At 45.6% G+C, this 23,594-nt stretch overlaps 1 protein-coding gene across 2 annotated transcripts in view; it reads right to left on the bottom strand.

The window, feature by feature from the left end:
- Window positions 1-23,594, bottom strand: part of LOC115131010 (procollagen-lysine,2-oxoglutarate 5-dioxygenase 2-like) — a 153,453-nt gene that overhangs the window by 16,196 nt on the left and 113,663 nt on the right. Inside the window, exons 12-16 of one of the 2 annotated variants that reach the window (XM_065019225.1) lie at window positions 14,652-14,777; window positions 11,862-12,003; window positions 9,694-9,756; window positions 2,279-2,392; window positions 1,045-1,110 (exon numbers count right to left, since the gene is read on the bottom strand). In XM_065019225.1, coding sequence (XP_064875297.1) covers window positions 1,045-1,110; window positions 2,279-2,392; window positions 9,694-9,756; window positions 11,862-12,003; window positions 14,652-14,777 — 511 coding nt within the window. The remainder of the gene's footprint in view (window positions 1-1,044; window positions 1,111-2,278; window positions 2,393-9,693; window positions 9,757-11,861; window positions 12,004-14,651; window positions 14,778-23,594) is intronic. The other variant, XM_065019226.1, reaches the window with a different exon arrangement.

Here is a 23,594-nt window from a genome sequence, read left to right as displayed (position 1 = left end):
AGACATGTACTGAGTCACTAGAGACAGGTACTGAGTCACTAGAGACAGGTACTGAGTCACTAGAGACAGGCACTAAGTCACTAGAGACATGCACTAAGTCACTAGAGACAGGTACTGAGTCACTAAAGACAGGCACTAAGTCACTAGAGACAGACACTAAGTCACTAGAGACAGGCACTAAGTCACTAGAGACAGGCACTGAGTCACTAGAGACAGGTACTGAGTCACTAGAGACAGGCACTGAGTCACTAGAGACAGGTACTGAGTCACTAGAGACAGGTACTGAGTCACTACAGACAGGTACTGAGTCACTAGAGACAGGCACTGAGTCACTAGAGACAGGCACTAAGTCACTAGAGACAGGTAGTGAGTCACTAGAGACAGGCACTAAGTCACTAGAGACAGGCACTGAGTCACTAGAGACAGGCACTGAGTCACTAGAGACAGGCACTGAGTCACTAGTGACAGGCACTGAGTCACTAGAGACAGGCACTAAGTCACTAGAGACATGCACTAAGTCACTAGAGACAGGTACTGAGTCACTAAAGACAGGCACTAAGTCACTAGAGACAGACACTAAGTCACTAGAGACAGGTAGTGAGTCACTAGAGACAGACACTAAGTCACTAGAGACAGGCACTAAGTCACTAGAGACAGGCACTGAGTCACTAGAGACAGGTACTGAGTCACTAGAGACAGGCACTGAGTCACTAGAGACAGGTACTGAGTCACTAGAGACAGGTACTGAGTCACTACAGACAGGTACTGAGTCACTAGAGACAGGCACTGAGTCACTAGAGACAGGCACTAAGTCACTAGAGACAGGTAGTGAGTCACTAGAGACAGGCACTAAGTCACTAGAGACAGGTACTGAGTCACTACAGACAGGTCCTGAGTCACTAGAGACAGGCACTGAGTCACTAGAGACAGGCACTGAGTCACTAGAGACAGGCACTGAGTCACTTAGGACCTCACTCTGGGATCCATGGCTAGAGACACTTACTTTTCACATGACTGTATCTCTGTAACTTAAGATATACACACCTCTTCTAGGTAGTTCTCTGTGAAGATGCGTGTGTAGTTGGGGTGGATGTATTTCTCCTTCCAGTCCTGAGAGAGAGATAGAGAGTTCACTGACCTGCATACCTCTCACGGCTTATCCTCTGGCACTCAGCTCTCAACAGACACTCCCAGACACTCTGCTCTCACCAGACACTCCCAGACACTCTCCTCTCACCAGACACTCCCAGACACTCTGCTCTCACCAGACACTCCCAGACACTCTCCTCTCACCAGACACTCTGCTCTCACCAGACACTCCCAGACACTCTCCTCTCACCAGACACTCCCCTCTCACCAGACACTCCCAGACACTCTCCTCTCACCAGACACTCCCCTCTCACCAGACACTCCCAGACACTCTCCTCTCACCAGACACTCTCCTCTCACCAGACACTCTCCTCTCACCAGACACTCCCCTCTCACCAGACACTCCCAGACACTCTCCTCTCACCAGGCACTCTCCTCTCACCAGACACTCCCCTCTCACCAGACACTCCCCTCTCACCAGACACTCCCAGACACTCTCCTCTCACCAGACACTCTCCTCTCACCAGACACTCCCCTCACCAGACACTCCCAGACACTCTCCTCTCACCAGACACTCCCCTCTCACCAGACACTCCCAGACACTCTCCTCTCACCAGACACTTCCAGACACTCCTCTCTCACCAGACACTCCTCTCTCACCAGACACTCTCCTCTCACCAGACACTCTCCTCTCACCAGACACTCCTCTCTCACCAGACACTCTCCTCTCACCAGACACTCTCCTCTCACCAGACACTCCTCTCTCACCAGAAACTCTGCTCTCCTCTCACCAGACACTCCTCTCACCAGACACTCCTCTCTCACCAGACACTCTCCTCTCACCAGACACTCTCCTCTCACCAGACACTCTCCTCTCACCAGACACTCCTCTCTCACCAGAAACTCTGCTCTCCTCTCACCAGACACTCCTCTCACCAGACACTCCCCTCTCACCAGACACTCCCCTCTCACCAGACACTCCCAGACAAAACCCAGAACTCTCAGTCAGTAAATCACAGATCCTTTTCAGCGAAGCAGAGTTCACTGCATATTTACAGTACATCATATTTTTCATCACTACAAATGAATCAGACAAAAAGGGTAATCGTATCTCACGGTTACCATATCTTAAAACGTATATATACACACAAATCAAACAAAAGCAGGGAGGGAGGATATGAGGACTTACCACTGGATTCTCAAATATTTGCCACAGATCACTGTTGTAATGTGATGTGTTAAAGTTAGCTGTGGAAATTAGCCTTCCAAACTCATGACGGTTTGTAATGTACATGAACATTCCCTGTAGCGGACAGAGAAAGTCAAATTAGCCTTCCAAAGTGGACAGAGTTTCATAAATAGATTGTTTTCTAAGCATATACAATAATAGAGACGATACCGTAAATAGTACCCACATAGTGATTGACATGTCTCACCAGAACATAGTGATTGACATGTCTCACCAGAACATAGTGATTGACATGTCTCACCAGAACATAGTGATTGACATGTCTCACCAGAACACTATCTGACATAATGATTAAGTGTTTAGGAAACCAAAAAATGACAACCACATGTCTATAAATAATAGTGGATCATTTATGGAGAGGTGTGGAAGGGGAGGAGTGAGGAGGTACATGTTAGAGGGAGGGAGAGAAGACATGGAGACATGGGAGGAAGGGGAGGGGAGGGGGATATGGTAGGGGGAGGAAGGGACATGGTAGGGGGAGGGAGGGACATGGTAGGGGAGGAAGGGGAGGGTAGGGGGAGGGAGGGAGAGAAGACATGGAGGGGGAGGAAGGGGAGGGGGACATGGTAGGGGGAGGCAGGGACATGGTAGGGGAGGGAGGGACATGGTAGGGGGAGGCAGGGGAGGGTAGGGGAGGGAGAAGACATGGAGGGGGAGGAAGGGGAGGGGGGGATATGGTAGGGGAGGCAGGGACATGGTAGGGGGATGGAGGGAAATGGCAGGGGGGGACATGGTAGGGGAGGGAGGGACATGGTAGGGAGAGGGGGACAGAGTAGGGGTAGGGAGGGGACATGGTACGGAGAGTGAGAGGACATGGTAGGGGAGGGAGGGACATGGTAGGGGACGGAGGGAAATGGCAGGGGGGACATGGTAGGGGGAGGGAGGGACATGGTAGGGGAGGGAGGGACATGGTAGGGGGAGGGAGGGGACATGGTAGGGGGAGGGAGGGGAAATGGTAGGGAGAGGAGGGGACATGGTAGGGGGAGGGAGGGACATGGTAGGGGAGGGAGGGACATGGTAGGGGAGGGAGGGACATGGTAGGGGGACATGGTAGGGGGTACATGGAAGGGGGACATGGTAGGGGGAGGGAGGGACATGGTAGGGAGAGGGAGGGGATATGGTAGGGAGAGGAGGGGAAATGGTAGGGGGAGTGAGAGGACATGATAGAGGGAGGGAGGGACATGGTAGTGGGAGGGAGGGACATGGTAGGGGGAGGGAGGGACATGGTAGGGGGGACATGGTAGGGGGGAACATGGTAGGGGGAGGGAGGGACATGGTAGGGGGACATGGTAGGGGGACATGGTAGGGGGAGGACATGGTAGGGGAAGGAGGGACATGGTAGGGGGGGGACATGGTAGGGGGGACATGGTAGGGGGGACATGGTAGGGGGAAGGAGGGACATGGTAGGGAGAGGGAGGGGAAATGGTAGGGAGAGGAGGGGACATGGTAGGGGGAGTGAGAGGACATGATAGAGGGAGGGAGGGACATGGTAGTGGGAGGGAGGGACATGGTAGGGGGGGACATGGTAGGGGAGGGAGGGACATGGTAGGGGGACATGGTAGGGGGGACATGGTAGGGTGAGGGAGGGACATGGTAGGGGGGACATGGTAGGGGGAGGGACATGGTAGGGGGGACATGGTAGGGGGAGGGACATGGTAGGGGGACATGGTAGGGAAAGGAGGGACATGGTAGGGGGACATGGTAGGGGGACATGGTAGGGGGACATGGTAGGGGGGGGGACATGGTAGGGGGGACATGGTAGGGGAGGGAGGGACATGGTAGGGGGGACATGGTAGGGGGGACATGGTAGGGGGAGTGAGAGGACATGATAGAGGGAGGGAGGGACATGGTAGTGGGAGGGAGGGACATGGTAGGGGGGGACATGGTAGGGGGGGAACATGGTAGGGGAGGGAGGGACATGGTAGGGGGGGACATGGTAGGGGGGACATGGTAGGGGAGGACATGGTAGGGGGAAGGAGGGACATGGTAGGGGGGACATGGTAGGGGGACATGGTAGGGGGGGACATGGTAGGGGAAGGAGGGACATGGTAGGGGGACATGTTAGGGGGGGACATGGTAGGGGGGGATATGGTAGGGAAAAGGAGGGACATGGTAGGGGGACATGGTAGAGGGGACATGGTAGGGGGGACATGGTAGGGGGACATGGTAGAGGGAGGGAGGGACATGGTAGGGGGACATGGTAGGGGGGACATGGTAGGGAGGGGACATGGTAGGGGGGACACATGGTAGGGGGAACATGGTAGGGGGACATGGTAGGGGGGGACATGGTAGGGGGAGGGAGGGACATGGTAGGGGGAGGGAGGGGAAATGGTAGGGAGAGGAGGGGACATGGTAGGGGAGTGAGAGGACATGATAGAGGGAGGGAGGGACATGGTAGTGGGAGGGAGGGACATGGTAGGGGGACATGGTAGGGGGAGGGAGGGACATGGTAGGGGCGGACATGGTAGGGGGGGACATGGTAGGGTGAGGGAGGGACATGGTAGGGGGGGACATGGTAGGGGGGGAGGGACATGGTAGGGAGGGGGACATGGTAGGGGGAGGGACATGGTAGGGGGACATGGTAGGGAAAGGAGGGACATGGTAGGGGGGGACATGGTAGGGGGACATGGTAGGGGGACATGGTAGGGGGGGACATGGTAGGGGGACATGGTAGGGGAGGGAGGGACATGGTAGGGGGACATGGTAGGGGGACATGGTAGGGGAGGGAGGGACATGGTAGGGGGACATGGTAGGGGGAGGGACATGTTAGGGGGGCATGGTAGGGGGAGGGACATGGTAGGGGGGACATGGTAGGGGGACATGGTAGGGGGGACATGGTAGGGGGGACATGGTAGGGGGGGACATGGTAGGGGAAGGGAGGGACATGGTAGGGGGACATGGTAGGGGGGAGGGACATGGTAGGGGGGACATGGTAGGGGGTGGGACATGGTAGGGGGACATGGTAGGGGGACATGGTAGGGGGACATGGTAGAGGGAGGGAGGGACATGGTAAGGTGAGACATGGTTGGGAGGGGACATGGTAGGGGGAGGGAGGGACATGGTAGGGGGACATGGTAGGGGGAGGGAGGGACATGGTAGGGGGGACATGGTAGGGGAGGACATGGTAGGGGGGGGGACATGGTAGGGGGGACATGGTAGAGGGAGGGAGGGACATGGTAAGGGGAGACATGGTTGGGAGGGGACATGGTAGGGGGGGACATGGTAGGGGGACACAGTAGGGGGGCACGGTAGGGGGAGGGTGGCAGGTGGCTGGACTAGTCATTCAGACTAGGCGTTCTGTCTTTCTCCCCTTGACAAATCACAGCTGGGTTGTTTTGAAAATTATGTCTCCAATTTATGAATTATGATTTTCATGATGTGGTTTTTGGCGGGAGCGTGTCCTGCTGGGAGTAAAAAGGTGTAGCTAAGGTCTAAACAGCTAGCCTAGTCTGAGACGGTCAGAGCGTTGGGGAGAAAAGCTGGTGACATAGTTGTGGGGGTTAGGGGGCGAAGGGATTGGCTGTGGGGGGTTTAAATAATCATGGATGCAGCTTGCAACTTGCAGGTGGCCAATACTATAGCTCCGTTACTATAGCTCCGTTACTATAGCTCCGTGACTATAGCTCCGTGACTATAGCTCCGTTACTATAGCTCTGTGAATATAGATCAGTTACTATAGTTCCGTTACTATAGCTCCGTTACTAAAGCTCCGTTACTATAGCTCCGTTACTATAGCTCCGTTACTATAGCTCCGTGACTATAGCTCTGTGAATATAGATCAGTTACTATAGTTCCGTTACTATAGCTCCGTTACTAAAGCTCCGTTACAATAGCTCCGTTACTATAGCTCCGTGACTATAGCTCCGTTACTAAAGCTCCGTTAGTATAGCTCCGTTACTATAGCTCCGTGACTATAGCTCCGTGACTATAGCTCCGTGACTATAGCTCCGGGACTATAGCTCCGTTACTATAGCTCCGTTACTATAGCTCCGTTACTATAGCTCCGTTACTAAAGCTCCGTTACTATAGCTCCGTGACTATAGCTCCGTGACTATAGCTCCGTGACTATAGCTCTGTGAATATAGATCAGTTACTATAGTTCCATTACTATAGTTCCGGTACTATAGCTCCGTTACTATAGCTCCGTTACTATAGCTCCGTTACTATAGCTCCGTTACTATAGCTCCGTTACTATAGCTCCGTGACTATAGCTCAATTTCTATAGCTCCGTTACTATAGCTCAGTTACTATACGTCCGTTACTATAGCTCCGTTACTATAGCTCCGTGACTATAGCTCCGTGACTATAGCTCCGTGAATATAGCGCTGTTACTATAGCTCCGTGACTATAGCTCCGTCACTATAGTAGCTCTGTTACTATAGTAGCTCCGTTACTATAGTAGCTCCGTTACTATAGTAGCTCCGTTACTATAGCTCCGTTACTATAGCTCCGTTACTATAGCTCCATTACTAAGGCTCCGTTACTAAGGCTCCGTTACTAAGGCTCCGTTACTAAGGCTCTGTTACTATGGCTCCGTTACTATGGCTCCGATACTATGGCTACATTACTATGGTTACGTTACTATGGTTACATTACTATGGCTACATTACTATGGCTACATTACTATGGCTCCGTTACTATGGCTACATTACTATGGCTACATTACTGTGGCTACATTACTATGGCTACATTACTATGGCTACATTACTATGGTTACATTACTATGGCTACATTACTATGGCTACATTACTATGGCTACATTACTATGGTTACATTACTATGGCTACATTACTATGGCTACATTACTGTGGCTACGTTACTATGGCTCCGTTACTATGGCTCCGTTACTATGGCTACGTTACTATGGTTACGTTACTATGGCTACGTTACTATGGCTACGTTACTATGGCTCCGTTACTATGGCTACATTGCTATGGCTACATTACTATGGTTACGTTACTATGGCTACGTTACTATGGCTACATTACTATGGCTCCGTTACTATGGCTCCGTTACTATGGCTCCGTTACTATGGCTACATTACTATGGTTACGTTACTATGGCTACGTTACTATGGCTACATTACTATGGCTACATTACTGTGGCTACATTACTATGGCTACATTACTATGTCTACATTACTATGGCTACATTACTGTGTCTACATTACTATGTCTACATTACTATGGCTACATTACTATGGCTACATTACTATGGCTACATTATTATGGCTACATTACTATGGCTACATTACTGTGGCTACATTACTGTGGCTACATTACTATGGCTACATTACTATGGCTACATTACTGTGGCTACATTACTGTGGCTACATTACTATGGCTACATTACTGTGGCTACATTACTATGGCTACATTACTATGTCTACATTACTATGGCTACATTACTATGGCTACATTACTGTGGCTACATTACTGTGGCTACATTACTATGGCTACATTACTGTGGCTACATTACTATGGCTACATTACTATGTCTACATTACTATGGCTACATTACTATGGCTACATTACTGTGGCTACATTACTGTGGCTACATTACTATAAGCTACATTACTGTGGCTACATTACTGTGGCTACATTACTATGGCTACATTACTATGGCTACATTACTATGGCTACATTACTGTGGCTACATTACTATGGCTACATTACTATGGCTACATTACTGTGGCTACATTACTATGGCTACATTACTACAGCTCCATTACTATGGCTACATTACTATGGCTACATTACTGTGGCTACATTACTATAGCTCCGTTACTATGGCTACATTACTGTGGCTACATTACTATGTCTACATTACTATGGCTACATTACTATGGCTACATTATTATGGCTACATTACTATGGCTACATTACTGTGGCTACATTACTGTGGCTACATTACTATGGCTACATTACTATGGCTACATTACTGTGGCTACATTACTGTGGCTACATTACTATGGCTACATTACTGTGGCTACATTACTATGGCTACATTACTATGTCTACATTACTATGGCTACATTACTATGGCTACATTATTATGGCTACATTACTATGGCTACATTACTGTGGCTACATTACTATGGCTACATTACTATGGCTACATTACTGTGGCTACATTACTGTGGCTACATTACTATGGCTACATTACTGTGGCTACATTACTATGGCTACATTACTATGTCTACATTACTATGGCTACATTACTATGGCTACATTACTGTGGCTACATTACTGTGGCTACATTACTGTGGCTACATTACTATGGCTACATTACTGTGGCTACATTACTATGGCTACATTACTGTGGCTACATTACTATGGCTATCACGGACGGATCAGATCGTTATTCCTCCTTCTAAATACTCCTTGCAGCACTGAAGGGACTGCACCACAAAAGCTTTGAAATGGATTGTCGATAAAAGATATGACCAAAAGTAGGTGCTTCCTGTGTATCTAACCTCAGTCATGACAGATAGGTCAACATCGATTTCCAAAGGCTTAGGCCTGAGAGATATACAGCTTCATCTCTATCGGTTTGGCAGAGCTTCTCTAAGAGGCCTCGGCAAACATTCTGAAAGACTTCTCTAGAGATGATTCGATGTTTTTTACGTTCAAATGATCATTTATCACAGAAACAGATCTGTTAGGTTTGATCTGGTAATGCTCTGATGGGAAAACATGTTCATAAGAATTCTGGTACTGATTCCTCAATTTCGTAGGGTGGCTGAAACCATTAAAAAACACCAAATGGTTTCCTACCAGTGTTGGACATATGCCAACATTGGTTGGACATTGTAAACCTACATTGTAAACCTACGTTATAGGTAAACCTACATTGTAAACCTACGTTATAGGTAAACCTACATTGTAAACTTACATGGTAAACCTACATTGTAAACCTACATTGTAAACCTACGTTATAGGTAAACCTAAATTGTAAACCTACATTGTAAACCTACATTGTAAACCTACATTGTAAACCTTCATTGTAAACCTACATTGTAAACCTACATGGTAAACCTACATGGTAAACCTACATTGTAAACCTACATGGTAAACCTACATTGTAAACCTACATTGTAAACCTACATTGTAAACCTACATTGTAAACCTTCATTGTAAACCTACGTTATAGGTAAACCTACATTGTAAACCTACATGGTAAACCTACATTGTAAACCTACATTGTAAACCTACATTGTAAACCTACGTTGTAAACCTTCATTGTAAACCTACATGGTAAACCTACATTGTAAACCTTCATTGTAAACCTACATTGTAAACCTTCATTGGAAATTGATATTGACACCAAATAGAATAATGAAAGCAGTTAAAAACCTTTGGAACTCTGAGCATATGGAATGTTTCCGGGTTGGGGGACTCTTTTTCTCTGTGATTGGTCTAAAACGAAGGAAAATCACCATGTAAATGTTGTAACGTTACGTTTTGTCAGAGAGAGAGAGAGCTTGATAGATAGGTAGGTAAGACGTAACATACAGGAGGAGGAGGCATGGGAAGGAGATGAGCTTGCTGCATTGCACGAGGAAGACCAAGATTCCCTCTGAAGCTGATGTTTTGGTAGTTATTATCTTAGTAAGTGGTGCATGCTGGGACAGAGTGAAGTGACGTAGCAGAGCTCCATGGTAGTAGGTGTTAGCATGGGGTGACATGTGACGGGATGCCATAACGTTCAGCTGGACAGACAGACTAGTTCAAAGTCTACAAGGACAAGGTTTGGAAATCAGCCAGACATTTCCATTGTTTGGACATGGTCACATGACACAGACGAGCAGAAGAGGAGGAGGAGGAGGAAAGGAGGTGCAAAATGATGGGACCAGTAGAGCGGAGAGCCCTGCACGCACCAAAGATGCTGGAGATCATCATGCCTTAAGGACATACAAACACATGGAGACAGACTGGGTACAGGATACCGCAGCAGATGGTTACCTAACATAAACTAACGTAACCTAACATTAAATCACCTAATATAACATAAACTAACATAACCTAACATTACATCACCTAATATAACATAACCTAACATAACATAACCTAATATAAACTAACATAACCTAACATAATATTAACTAACATAACCTAACATAATATTAACTAACATAAACTAACATTATCATCACCTAACATAAAGTAACATAACCTAACATTATCATCACCTAACATAAAGTAACATAACCTAACATTATCATCACCTAACATAAAGTAACATAACCTAACATTATCATCACCTAACATAAAGTAACATAACCTAATCTAACACAAATTAACATAAACATAAATGAACATAACCTAAGAAAAACGATCAATAACTAACATAGCGTAACATAATTTAACACAACCTAACATAACCTAATATAAACTAAACTAACACAACGTAATCTAACATAACCTAACCTGAACTAAAATAAACTGATAAACATGAACTAACATAACCTAACAAAAGTATCATTAACTAATATAACTTAAACCTAAAATATACAGGACATCTGGTTGGTATATTCAATCTCTCCCTATCCCAGTCTGCTGTCCCCACTTGCTTCAAGATGTCCACCATTGTTCCTGTACCCAAGAAGGCAAAGGTAACTGAACTAAATGACAATAACGCCCTGTAGCACTCCTGTCATCATTAAGTGCTTTGAGAGGCTAGTTAAGAGGCTAGTTAGGCTAGTTAAGTCCACATTACCTGATACCCTAGACCCACTTCAATTTGCATACCGCCCCAATAGATCCACAGACAATGTATTTGCCATCACTCTGCACACTGACCTATCCCATCTGGACAAGAGGAATACCTATGTAAGAATGCTGTTTAATGACTATAGCTCAGCCTTCAACACCGTAGTACCATAGTACCAGTATCAAGCTAACCAATAAGCTCAGGGCCCTGGGTCTGAACTCCACCCTATGCACCTCGGTCCTGGACCTCCTGACGGGCCTCCCCCGGGTGGTGAAGGTAGGAAACAACACTTCCACTATGCTGATCCTCAACACAGGGACCCCACAAGGGTGTGTGCTCAGCCCCCTCCGGTACTCCCTGTTCATCTATGACTCCAACTCAATCATCAAGTTTGCAGACGACACAACAGTAGTAGGCCTGATTAACCAACAATGACGAGACAGCCTACAGGGAGGAGGTGAGGAGCCTGTGAGAGGGGTGCCTGTGAAATAACCTCTCCCTCAATGCCAACAAAATGAAGGAGCTGATCATGGACTTCAGGAAACAGCAGAGGGAGCACGCCCCTCTCCACATGGACAGGACCGCAGTGGAGACGCTGGAAAGTTAAGTTCCTCTGTGTACATATCACTGACAATCAGAATTGGTCCACCCACACAGACAGTGTGGGGAAGAAGGCGCAAGAGCGCCTTTTCAACCTCAGGAGGCTGAAGATAAGCATATAATAACCAGATGTCCTGTACACTCTCATATTCTAAACAGAGTATTATTGCCAATTCAGGAGCTGCTAACTAGATAATCTGAGTGGTTTTACCAGTTCTCTAGCGTGTCTGCACAGAGCCATGTCGGGATCCAGTTTCTCCAAAACAAAATGGTTCCTCTCCTTCAACTGGTTTCTCAGGACCTCTCCCTTTATCAAGTAGATATGAGCCATGTAGGGAATGTTCCATACACCCCTGAGAAAAGAGCGAGAGAGACAGAGACCATTTGCATATTGTTACAACATTGCCAATAATATAATATAACATTTGAAATGTCTATATTATTTTACAACTATTGTGAGTGTTAAGTGTACTGTTCATTTTTTTATTGTTTATTTCTCTTTTGTTTCTTGTCTATTTCACTTGCTTTGGCAATGTATACATCTGTTTCCCATGCCAATAAAGCCCCTTGAATTGAATTTTGAATTGAGAGAGAGGAGAGAGAGAGATATGGATTGAGAAATATATAGAGAGACCAGAGAGAAAGAGAGAGCAGAGATAGAGCGAAAGATACAGAGAGAGAGAGAGAGAGGGTTTAGTTTTAGTACTGACAATAAGTCATATTAATCAGCTGCAATACATATTGTTCATTATATTCAACATGTCATGATCTGGAACATGATCACTCTCCTGGTTTAGAAAGACAAGGTCTGGTTTAGGAAGACAGAGGTGTGGTTTAGGAAGACAGAGGTGTGGTATAGGAAGACAGAGGTGTGGTTTAGGAAGACAGAGGTGTGGTTTAGGAAGACAGAGGTGTGGTTTAGGAAGACAAGGTCTGGTTTAGGAAGACAGAGGTGTGGTTTAGGAAGACAGGGGTCTGGTTTAGGAAGACAGAAGTCTGGTTTAGGAAGACAGAAGTCTGGTTTAGGAAGACAGAAGTCTGGTTTAGGAAGACAGAAGTCTGGTTTAGGAAGACAGAAGTCTGGTTTAGAGGTCTTTCCTAAAACAGATCCTTTACGGTTTATTTTACACACAACCAATCACTCACATAACCCATAAACCCTGGCCCTGACAACAAGGTATACTACCTAGTAAACTAACTAGTAACCCATAAACCCTGGCCCTGACAACAAGGTATACTACCTAGTAAACTAACTAGTAACCCATAAACCCTGGCCCTGACAACAAGGTATACTACCTAGTAAACTAACTAGTAACCCATAAACCCTGGCCCTGACAACAAGGTATACTACCTAGTAAACTAACTAGTAACCCATAAACCCTGGCCCTGACAACCAGGTATACTACCTAGTAAACTAACTAGTAACCCATAAACCCTGGCCCTGACAACAAGGTATACTACCTAGTAAACTAACTAGTAACCCATAAACCCTGGCCCTGACAACCAGGTATACTACCTAGTAAACTAACTAGTAACCCATAAACCCTGGCCCTGACAACCAGGTATACTACCTAGTAAACTAACTAGTAACCCATAAACCCTGGCCCTGACAACCAGGTATACTACCTAGTAAACTAACTAGTAACCCATAAACCCTGGCCCTGACAACCAGGTATACTACCTAGTAACCCATATACCCTGGCCCTGACAACCTGGTAAACTAACTAGTAACCCATATACCCTGGCCCTGACAACATAGTAAACTATCTAGTAACCCATATACCCTGGCCCTGACAACCTAGTAAACTATCTAGTAACCCATATACCCTGGCCCTGACAACCTAGTAAACTATCTAGTAACCCATATACCCTGGCCCTGACAACCTAGTAAACTATCTAGTAACCCATATACCCTGGCCCTGACAACCTAGTAAACTATCTAGTAACCCATATACCCAGGCTATGACAACCTAGTAAACTAACTAGTAACCCATATACCCAGGCTATGACAACCTAGTAAACTATCTAGTAACCCATATACCCTGGCCCTGACAACCTAGTAAACTATCTAGTAACCCATATACCCTGGCCCTGACAACCTAGTAAACTATCTAGTAACCCATATACCCAGGCTATGACAACCTAGTAAACTATCTAGTAACCCATATACCCAGGCTATGACAACCTAGTAAACTAACTAGTAACCCATATACCCAGGCTATGACAACCTAGTAAACTATCTAGTAACCCATATACCCTGGCCCTGACAACCTAGTAAACTAACTAGTAACCCATATACCCAGGCTATGACAACCTAGTAAACTATCTAGTAACCCATATACCCAGGCTATGACAACCTAGTAAACTATCTAGTAACCCATATACCCTGGCCCTGACAACATAGTAAACTATCTAGTAACCCATATACCCAGGCTATGACAACCTAGTAAACTATCTAGTAACCCATATACCCTGGCCCTGACAACCTAGTAAACTATCCAGTAACCCATATACCCAGGCTATGACAACCTAGTAAACTATCTAGTAACCCATATACCCAGGCTATGACAACCTAGTAAACTATCTAGTAACCCATATACCCAGGCTATGACAACCTAGTAAACTATCTAGTAACCCATATACCCAGGCTATGACAACCTAGTAAACTAACTAGTAACCCATATACCCAGGCTATGACAACCTAGTAAACTATCTAGTAACCCATATACCCTGGCCCTGACAACATAGTAAACTATCTAGGAGCTTTCACAGTTTAAAGGTATAATTTTGTGGCACTGTGGCTTCCATGAAACAGATCAGTGTGTGAGAAATACTCCTAAATGTACAAATCACCCAGAATGTTGATATACAGGAGTGATAGTTTATAGGAAGAACCCGACCTCATTGGTTGTGGACAGGACACTCACACACGCCAACCCCATTGGTTGAGGACAGGACACTCACACACGCCAACCCCATTGGTTGAGGACAGGAGACTTACACACGCTTGCTCTGCACGATGTCGATGTAGTCTTCAGAACGGGCATAGTAACCATCCAGACTCAACGCACCCCAGAAGTTGGACCACAGCTTGCCATGACGAGTGACAAGGGGACCAATTATTTTCCTGTAGAAAAGAGAAGAAGAAGAAGGAGGAGAAGAAGAATAAGAAGAAGACGAAGAAGACGAAGAAGAAGAGGAAAAGACTCAGGGGGCTAATTTGATATAGAGGAGACATAACCCACTCTATTAAATTATTCAAAAAACAGGAACATTTTACATTTGGCTAGAAAAGGAAATTATGTCAACAGAGAAAAATGGCCTCACGTGTGCTACCTACAGTATATCCCACCAATATAATCCCCTATATCCCACCAATAGAATCCCCTATATCCCACCAATAGAATCCCCTATATCCCACCAATAGAATCCCCTATATCCCACCAATAGAATCCCCTATATCCCACCAATAGAATCCCCTATATCCCACCAATAGAATCCCCTATATCCCACCAATAGAATCCCCTATATCCCCCCACTAGAATCCCCTATATCCCCCCACTAGAATCCCCTATATCCCACAATAGAATCCCCTATATCCCACCAATAGAATCCCCTATATCCCACCAATAGAATCCCCTATATCCCACCAATAGAATCCCCTATATCCCACCAATAGAATCCCTATATCCCACCAATAGAATCCCTATATCCCACCAATAGAATCCCCTATATCCCACCAATAGAATCCCTATATCCCTCCAATAGAATCCCTATATCCCCCACTAGAATCCCTATATCCCACCAATAGAATCCCTATATCCCCCAATAGAATCCCATATATCCCACCAATAGAATCCCCTATATCCCCCACTAGAATCCCTATATCCCCCACTAGAATCCCCTATATCCCACCAATAGAATCCCCTATATTCCACCAATAGAATCCCCTATATCCCTCCACTAGAATCCCCTATATCCCCCCACTAGAATCCCCTATATCCCACCAATAGAATCCCCATACTTTAACGATGACAGCTTCTCCATCCTAGAGGGGAGATCAATCCTTTCCAGCCTCAGGAACATGTACTAGTCTGTGGTGACCTAAATGCCAGAACCGGACAAGAACCTGACACCCTCAGCACACAGGGGGACAAACACCTACTTGGAGGTTACAGTATTTACTCCAAAATATGACCCCCTAGAAACAACTATGACAAACCTACCAACAAAAATGGTTCACAACTTCTGCAGTTATGTCGCACGCTGGGTCTGTACATAGTCAATGGTAGGCTTCGAGGGGACTAATTCGGTAGGTACACCTACAGCTTATAGCTCATCCCTTGCCAGTTATAAGTTTGATTATTTTATTACTGACCTCAATCCAGATCCTCTTAGACCATTCACAGTCAGCCCACTAACATCCCTATCAGATGACAGCAAAACCCCAGTCTCTCTGAACAGAGCTATAACTCAATCATGATGCATCAAAGCTAAAGGATCTGAATAATATTAAGAAATGCTATAGAAGGAAGGAAAGTAGTGTGGAAACCTACCAAAAAACAACTAGGGAACAACACATTCAATCCCTTTTAGACAACTTCCTGGAGAAAACATTTCACTGTAATTCTTTTAATTTAACTAGATAAGTCAGTTCCGAACAAATTCCGAACAAATTCTTATTTTCAATGACAGGCTAGGAACAGTGGATTAACTGCCTTGTTCAGATCAACAGATTGTTACCTTGTCAGCTTGCGGATTTGATCTTGCATCCTTTCAGTTACAAAGACCCCAGCCTCCTAGTCATAGACTGTTCTCTCTACTAGCGCATGGCAAGCGGTACCGGAGTGCCAAGTCTAGGACAAAAAGGTTTCTCAACAGTTTTTATCCCCAAGCCGTAAGACTCCTGAACAGGTAACGAAATGGTTACCTGGACTATTTGCATTGTGTGCCCCCCCAACCCCTCTTTTTACGCTGCTGCTACTCTCTGCTCATCATATATGCATAGTTACTTTAACTATACATTCATGTACATACTACCTCAATTGGCCCAACCAAACAGTGCTCCCGCACATTGGCTAACCAGGCCATCTGCATTGTGTCCCACCACCACCCGCCAACCCCTCTTTTACACTACTGCTCTGTTCATCATATATGCATAGTCAGTTTAACGATACCGACATGTACATACTACCTCAATAAGCCTGGCTAACAGATGTCTGTACATAGCCTTGCTACTCTTTTTTCAAATGTCTTTTTACTGTTGTTTTGTTTCTTTACTCACACACACACACACACACACACACACACACACACACACACACACAAATGCACACACGCACACAACCTTTTTTTCCACACCATTGGTTAGAGCCTGTAAGTAAGCATTTCAGTGTAAGGTTTACACCTGTTGTATTCGGCGCACGTGACAAATACACTTTGATTTGATTTGAAGTCAAACACTCTAACCACTAGGCTACCTGCCGCCTTCACCTTCACCCCACCTACACCCCACCTTCACCCCACCTTCACTTCACCCCACCTTCACCTTCACCCCACCTACACCCCACCTTCACCCCACCTTCACTTCACCCCACCTACACCCCACCTTCACCCCACCTTCACTTCACCCCACCTTCACCCCACCTACACCCCACCTTCACCCCACCTTCACCCCACCTTCACCTTCACCCCACCTTCACTGTAATAGTGTAAACTTTGCAGTATAAAGCCTAAGACTATATTTGAGTTTTCAACTTCCCTATCAAATCTAAAAATTACAAATCAGACAACCTAAGAAAATCAACAACAATGACAAATGATTTGAAGAAGAATGCAAAAACCTGTCCAACCAAAAACACAGAGACCCAGAAAACCTGAGTCTACGGCTTCACTATGGTGAATCACTACAACTATAGAGACCCAGAAAACCTGAGTCTACGGCTTCACTATGGTGAATCACTACAACTATAAAGACCCAGAAGACCTGAGTCTACGGCTTCACTATGGCGAATCACTACAACTATAAAGACCCAGAAAACCTGAGTCTACGGCTTCACTATGGTGAATCACTACAACTATAAAGACCCAGAAAACCTGAGTCTACGGCTTCACTATGGCGAATCACTACAACTATAAAGACCCAGAAAACCTGAGTCTACGGCTTCACTATGGCGAATCACTACAACTATAAAGACCCAGAAAACCTGAGTCTACGGCTTCACTATGGCGAATCACTACAACTATAAAGACCCAGAAAACCTGAGTCTACGGCTTCACTATGGCGAATCACTACAACTATAAAGACCCAGAAAACCTGAGTCTACGGCTTCACTATGGTGAATCACTACAACTATAAAGACCCAGAAAACCTGAGTCTACGGCTTCACTATGGTGAATCACTACAACTATAGAGACCCAGAAAACCTGAGTCTACGGCTTCACTATGGTGAATCACTACAACTATAGAGACCCAGAAAACCTGAGTCTACGGCTTCACTATGGCGAATCACTACAACTATAAAGACCCAGAAGACCTGAGTCTACGGCTTCACTATGGCGAATCACTAAAACAACACAGAATTACACTACGGAAAAAGAAGGAACAGCACGTCAGAAATCAGCTCAATGTAATTGAATAATCCATAGAATCTAATGACTTGGAAAACACTAAACAAACAACAACACAAATAGTTATCTATCCAAAACGGAGATGTGTGGATAAACCACTTCTCCAATCTTTTTGTCTCTTTAACAAAGAACAAACAGCAAAAACATATACATGATCCAATACAAATCTTTGAATCAACTACTAAAGATTACCAGAATCCACTGGATTCTCCAATGACCTTAAATGAGCTACAGGACAAAATAAAAAACCCTCCAACCCAAAGACCTGTGGTGTTGATGGTATCCTACATGAAATAACAAAAATATACAGACCACAAATTCTTAAACTTAAACATCATCCTCAGCTCTGGCATCTTCCCCAATATTTGGAAGCAAGGACTGACAACCCCAATCCACAAAAGTGGAGACAAATTTGACCCCAATATCTACCATGGGATATGAGTCAACAGCAACCTTGGAAAAATACTCTGCATTATAATTAACAGCAGACTTCTACATTTCCTCAGTTAAAAAAATGTACTGAGCAAATGTCAAATTGTTTTTTTTTTAACAAATTACTGTACGACAGACTACGTATTCACCCTGCACACCCTAATAGACAAACAAAAACAAAACACCTCAAATTGGACGAAGAGTTCTTCTCCAATGAGTCGGGACTAAGACTACTACACCCAGCCAGGACCCAATCCCTGTGATTTACTGGAGAAGGAAACTAAGATATCGAGCCAAAAGATCTGGGTGCCTTGCGAGGATCAGGCAACGAGTGGCTAATCTTCCCTCTGTTCTGCTAGCTAACGTTCAATCGCTGTAAAATAAATGGGATGAACTGAAAGCAGGTATATCCTACCAACGGAATATTAAAAACTGTAATATCTTATGTTTCATCGAGTCGTGGCTGAACGACGACATTAAGAACATACAGCTGGTAGGTTATACACTCTATCGGTAGGATAGAAGAGCAGCCTCTGGTAAGACATGGAGGGGGGGGGAGCATTTATGTAAACAACAGCTGGTGGGTTATACACTATCGGCAAGACAGAACAGCAACCTCTGGTAAGACATGGGACGGGGTCCTATGTATTTATGTAAACAACAGCTGGTGCGTGATATAGTCTCAAGGTTTTGCTCGCTTCATGATAAGCTGTAGACTGCACTATCTACCAAGAGAGATTTCATCCGTATTTTTCATAGCTGTCTACATAAAACTGCATTCAATTAGCTGTATTCCACCAAAAAACAGGAAAACGCTCATCTAGTGGGCTTTTAATGCAAGGAATCTTAAATCAGTTCTACTGAATTTCTATCAGCATGTTAAATGTCTAACCAGAGGGAAAGACAATTCTGGACTACCTTTACTCCACACACAGAGACACACACGTACAAAACTCTCCCTCGCCCTGCATTTGGCAAATCTGACCATAACTCCATCCTTCTGATTTCTGCTAACAAGCTAAAATTATAGCAGGAAGCACCAGTGACTCGGCCAATAAAAAAGTGGTCAGATGTAGCAGATGCTAAACTACAGGATTGCTTTGCTATCACAGACTGTAATATGTTCCGGGGATTCTTCTGATGGCATTGAGGAGAACACCACATCAGCCACAGGCTTTATCAATAAGTACATCAAGGATGTTGTCCCCACAGTGACTGTACGTACATACCCCAACCAGAAGCCATGGATTACTGGCAACATTCACACGGAAGCTTATAACAAATCCCGCTATGCCCTCCGACGAACCATCAAACAGGCAAAGCATCAGTACAGGAATAAGATCGAATCGTACTGCATCGGCTCCAACGCTCGTCGGATGTGGCAGGGCCTGCAAACTATTACAGACTACAAAGGGAATCACAGCTGAGAATTGCCCAGTGATATGAGCTTACCAGACGAGATAAATAAATTCTACGCTCGCTTCGAGGCAAGTAACACTGAAACATGCATCAGAGCACCAGCTGTTTCGGATGACTGTGTGATCACGTTCTCCGCAGCCGATGTGAGTAAGACCTTTAAACAGGTCAAAAGGCCGCTCGGCCATATGGATTACCAGGACGTGTGCTTCAAGCATGCGCTGAACCAACTGGCAAGTGTCGTCACTGACATTTTCAACCTCTCCCTGTCTGAGTCTGTAATACCAACATGTTTTAAGCAGACCACCATAGTGCCTGTGCCCAAGAACACTAAGGTAACCTGCCTAAATAACTACCGACCCGTAGCACTCACGTCTCTAGCCATGAAATGCTTTGAAAAACTGTCCATGGCTCAAATAAACATGATTATCCCAGAAACCCTAGACCCACTCCGATTTCCATACCACACTAAGATATCCACAGATGATGCAATCTCTATTGCACTCCACACTGCCCTTTCCCACCTGGACAAAATGAACACCTTTGTGAGAATGCTATTCATTGACTACAGCTCAACATTCAGCACTATAGTGCCCTCAAATCTCATCACTCAGCTAAGGACCCTGGGACTAAACACCTCCCTCTGCAACTGGATGCTAGACTTCATCACGGGCCGCCCCCAGGTGGTAAGGATAGGTAACAACACATCAACACAGGGGTATGTGCCCAGTCCTCTCCTGTACTCCCTGTTCCCTCATGACTGCATGGCCAGGCACAAATCCAACAACACCTGTTGTATTTGGCGCATGTCACAAATACTTTTTGATTTGATTTGATTTGTTAAACTTCAAAAAAGCTTGGAGGAAAAAAATACAAACATTACACAAATAAAATTGGCAAAAATCACACAAATGTATTTCCAATGTATTTCCACTGGGCCAATGGAGTGAGACAGGGATGCAGCTTAAGCCCCACCCTCTTCTTTTTTTTCCTTTTTTTTGTTGTTGTTGAATTTGACCCCTTTTTCGTGGTATCCAATTGTTGTAGTAGCTACTATCTTGTCTCATCGCTACAACTCCCGTTCGTTCTCGGGAGAGACGAAGGTTGAAAGTCATGCGTCCTCCGATACACAACCCAACCAAGCCGCACTGCTTCTTAACACAGCGCGCATCCAACCCGGAAGCCAGCCGCACCAATGTGTCGGAGGAAACACTGTGCACCTGGCAACCTTGGTTAGCGTGCACTGCGCCCGGCCCGCCACAGGAGTCGCTGGTGCACGGTGAGACAAGGCCAACCCCTCCCTAACCCGGCGCTAGGCCAATTGTGCGTCGCCCCCACGGACCTCCCGGTCACGGCCGGTTACGACAGAGCCTGGGCGCGAACCCAGAGTCTCTGGTGGCAAAGCTGACGCTGCAGTACAGCCACTGCGCCACCCGGGAGGCCCAAGTCCCACCCTCTTCAACCTATATATCAACGAATTGGCGCGGGCACTGGAACAGTCTGCAGCACCTGGCCTCACCCTACTAGAATCTCAAGTCACATGTCTCCTGTTTGATGATGATCTGGTGCTTCTGTCACCAACCAAGGAGGGCCTACAGCAGCACCTAGATCTTCTGCACAGATTCTGTCAGACCTGGGCCCTGACAGTGAATCTCAGTAAGACAAAATTAATGGTATCCCAAAAAAGGTTCAGTTGCCAGGACCACAACTACACATTCCATCTAGACACCATTGCCCTAGAGCACACAAGAAACGATACATACCTCGGCCTAAACATCAGCGCCACAGGTAACTACCACAAAGCTGTGAACAATCTAAGAGACAAGGCAAGAGGAGCATTCTATGCCATCAAAAGGAACATACAATTCGACATACGAATTAGGATCTGGCTAGAAATACTTGAATCAGTTATAGAACCAATTGCCCTTTATGGTTGTGAGGTCTGGGGTCCGCTCACCAAGCAAGAATTCACAAAATAGGACAAACACCAAATTGAGAATGCATACAGAATTCTGCAAAAATATCTTCCAAGTACAACGTAAATCACCAAATAATGTCTTTATTCTATTGAAACTTGTGTGAGTACAATATTTACTGTTAACTTTTTATTGTTTATTTCAATTTTGTTTATCCATTTCACTTGATTTGGCAATCAAATCAAACCGTATTTGTCACATACACATGGTTAGCAGATGTTAATGCGAGTGTAGCGAAATGCGTGTGCTTCTAGTTCCGACAATGCAGTAATAACCAACAAGTAATCTAACTAACAATTCCAAAACTACTACCTTATAGACACAAGTGTAAGGGGATAAAGAATATGTACATAAAGATATATGAATGAGTGATGGTACAGAGCGGCATAGGCAAGATACAGTAGATGGTATGGAGTGCAGTATATACATATGAGATGAGTATGTAAACAAAGTGGTATAGTTAAAGTGGCTAGTGATACATGTATTACATAAGGATGCAGTAGATGATATAGAGTCCAGTATATACGTATACATATGAGATGAATAATGTAGGGTATGTAAACATGTTTCCCATGCCAATAAAGCTCTTTACTTGAACTGAGAGAGAGAGAGAGACAAGGGGAGAGACAGAGACAGAGAGAGACAGAGACAGAGACAGAGACAGAGAGAGAGAGAGAGAGAGAGAGAGAGAGAGAGACAGAGACAGAGACAGAGAGAGAGACAGAGAGAGAGAGAGAAACAGAGAGAGAGAGAGAGAGAGAGACAGAGAGAGAGACAGAGAGGAGACAGAGACAGAGAGACAAAGAGGAGACAGAGAGAGAGAGAGAGACAGAGACAGAGACAGAGACAGAGACAGAGAGAGAGAGAGAGAGAGAGAGACAGAGACAGAGACAGAGACAGAGAGACAGAGAGAGAGAGAGAGAGAGAGACAGAGACAGAGACAGAGACAGAAACAGAGAGAGAGAGAGAGAGAGAGACAGAGAGAGAGACAGAGAGGAGACAGAGAGGAGACAGAGACAGAGAGGAGACAGAGACAGAGAGGAGACAGAGAGGAGACAGAGAGGAGACAGAGAGTGTGTAATTCTGCCAAACAGGATATAACTAGGTGTCATTTCCCAGTCATCCATCAGATATACTGGGTGTCTTAGTGGTGTAACAGACATCCTGCAGCTCAGAACCCCACCTCAAAGTCGCCCGGGAGGACTGCTACCAAGTGGGTAAAGCTAGAGCAGAACCTCACTGGGTCATATTACAGTAAACCAGACAGATGCTGAATTCACACAGGCCTTCTGCTGGCCAGTTCCTAAATGGTGGTGGGAAGACACAAGGCCGCTCGGTGTGAGTTTGCATTTAAATGTGCGTGAGACACAGACACACATCCCCGCTGCTGGAGCTCAAACACTATATTTTTAAAGCCACGAACATCACGAAGAACGGAGCGTGATTCCTGAGGGAAAACAACTTATACATTACCGTAAATTACAGCGTTC

The sequence above is a fragment of the Oncorhynchus nerka genome, linkage group LG6 (genome assembly GCF_034236695.1).
Source record: "Oncorhynchus nerka isolate Pitt River linkage group LG6, Oner_Uvic_2.0, whole genome shotgun sequence".
Lineage (NCBI taxonomy): Eukaryota > Metazoa > Chordata > Actinopteri > Salmoniformes > Salmonidae > Oncorhynchus > Oncorhynchus nerka.
This window is presented reverse-complemented; position numbering and strand designations above follow the sequence as displayed.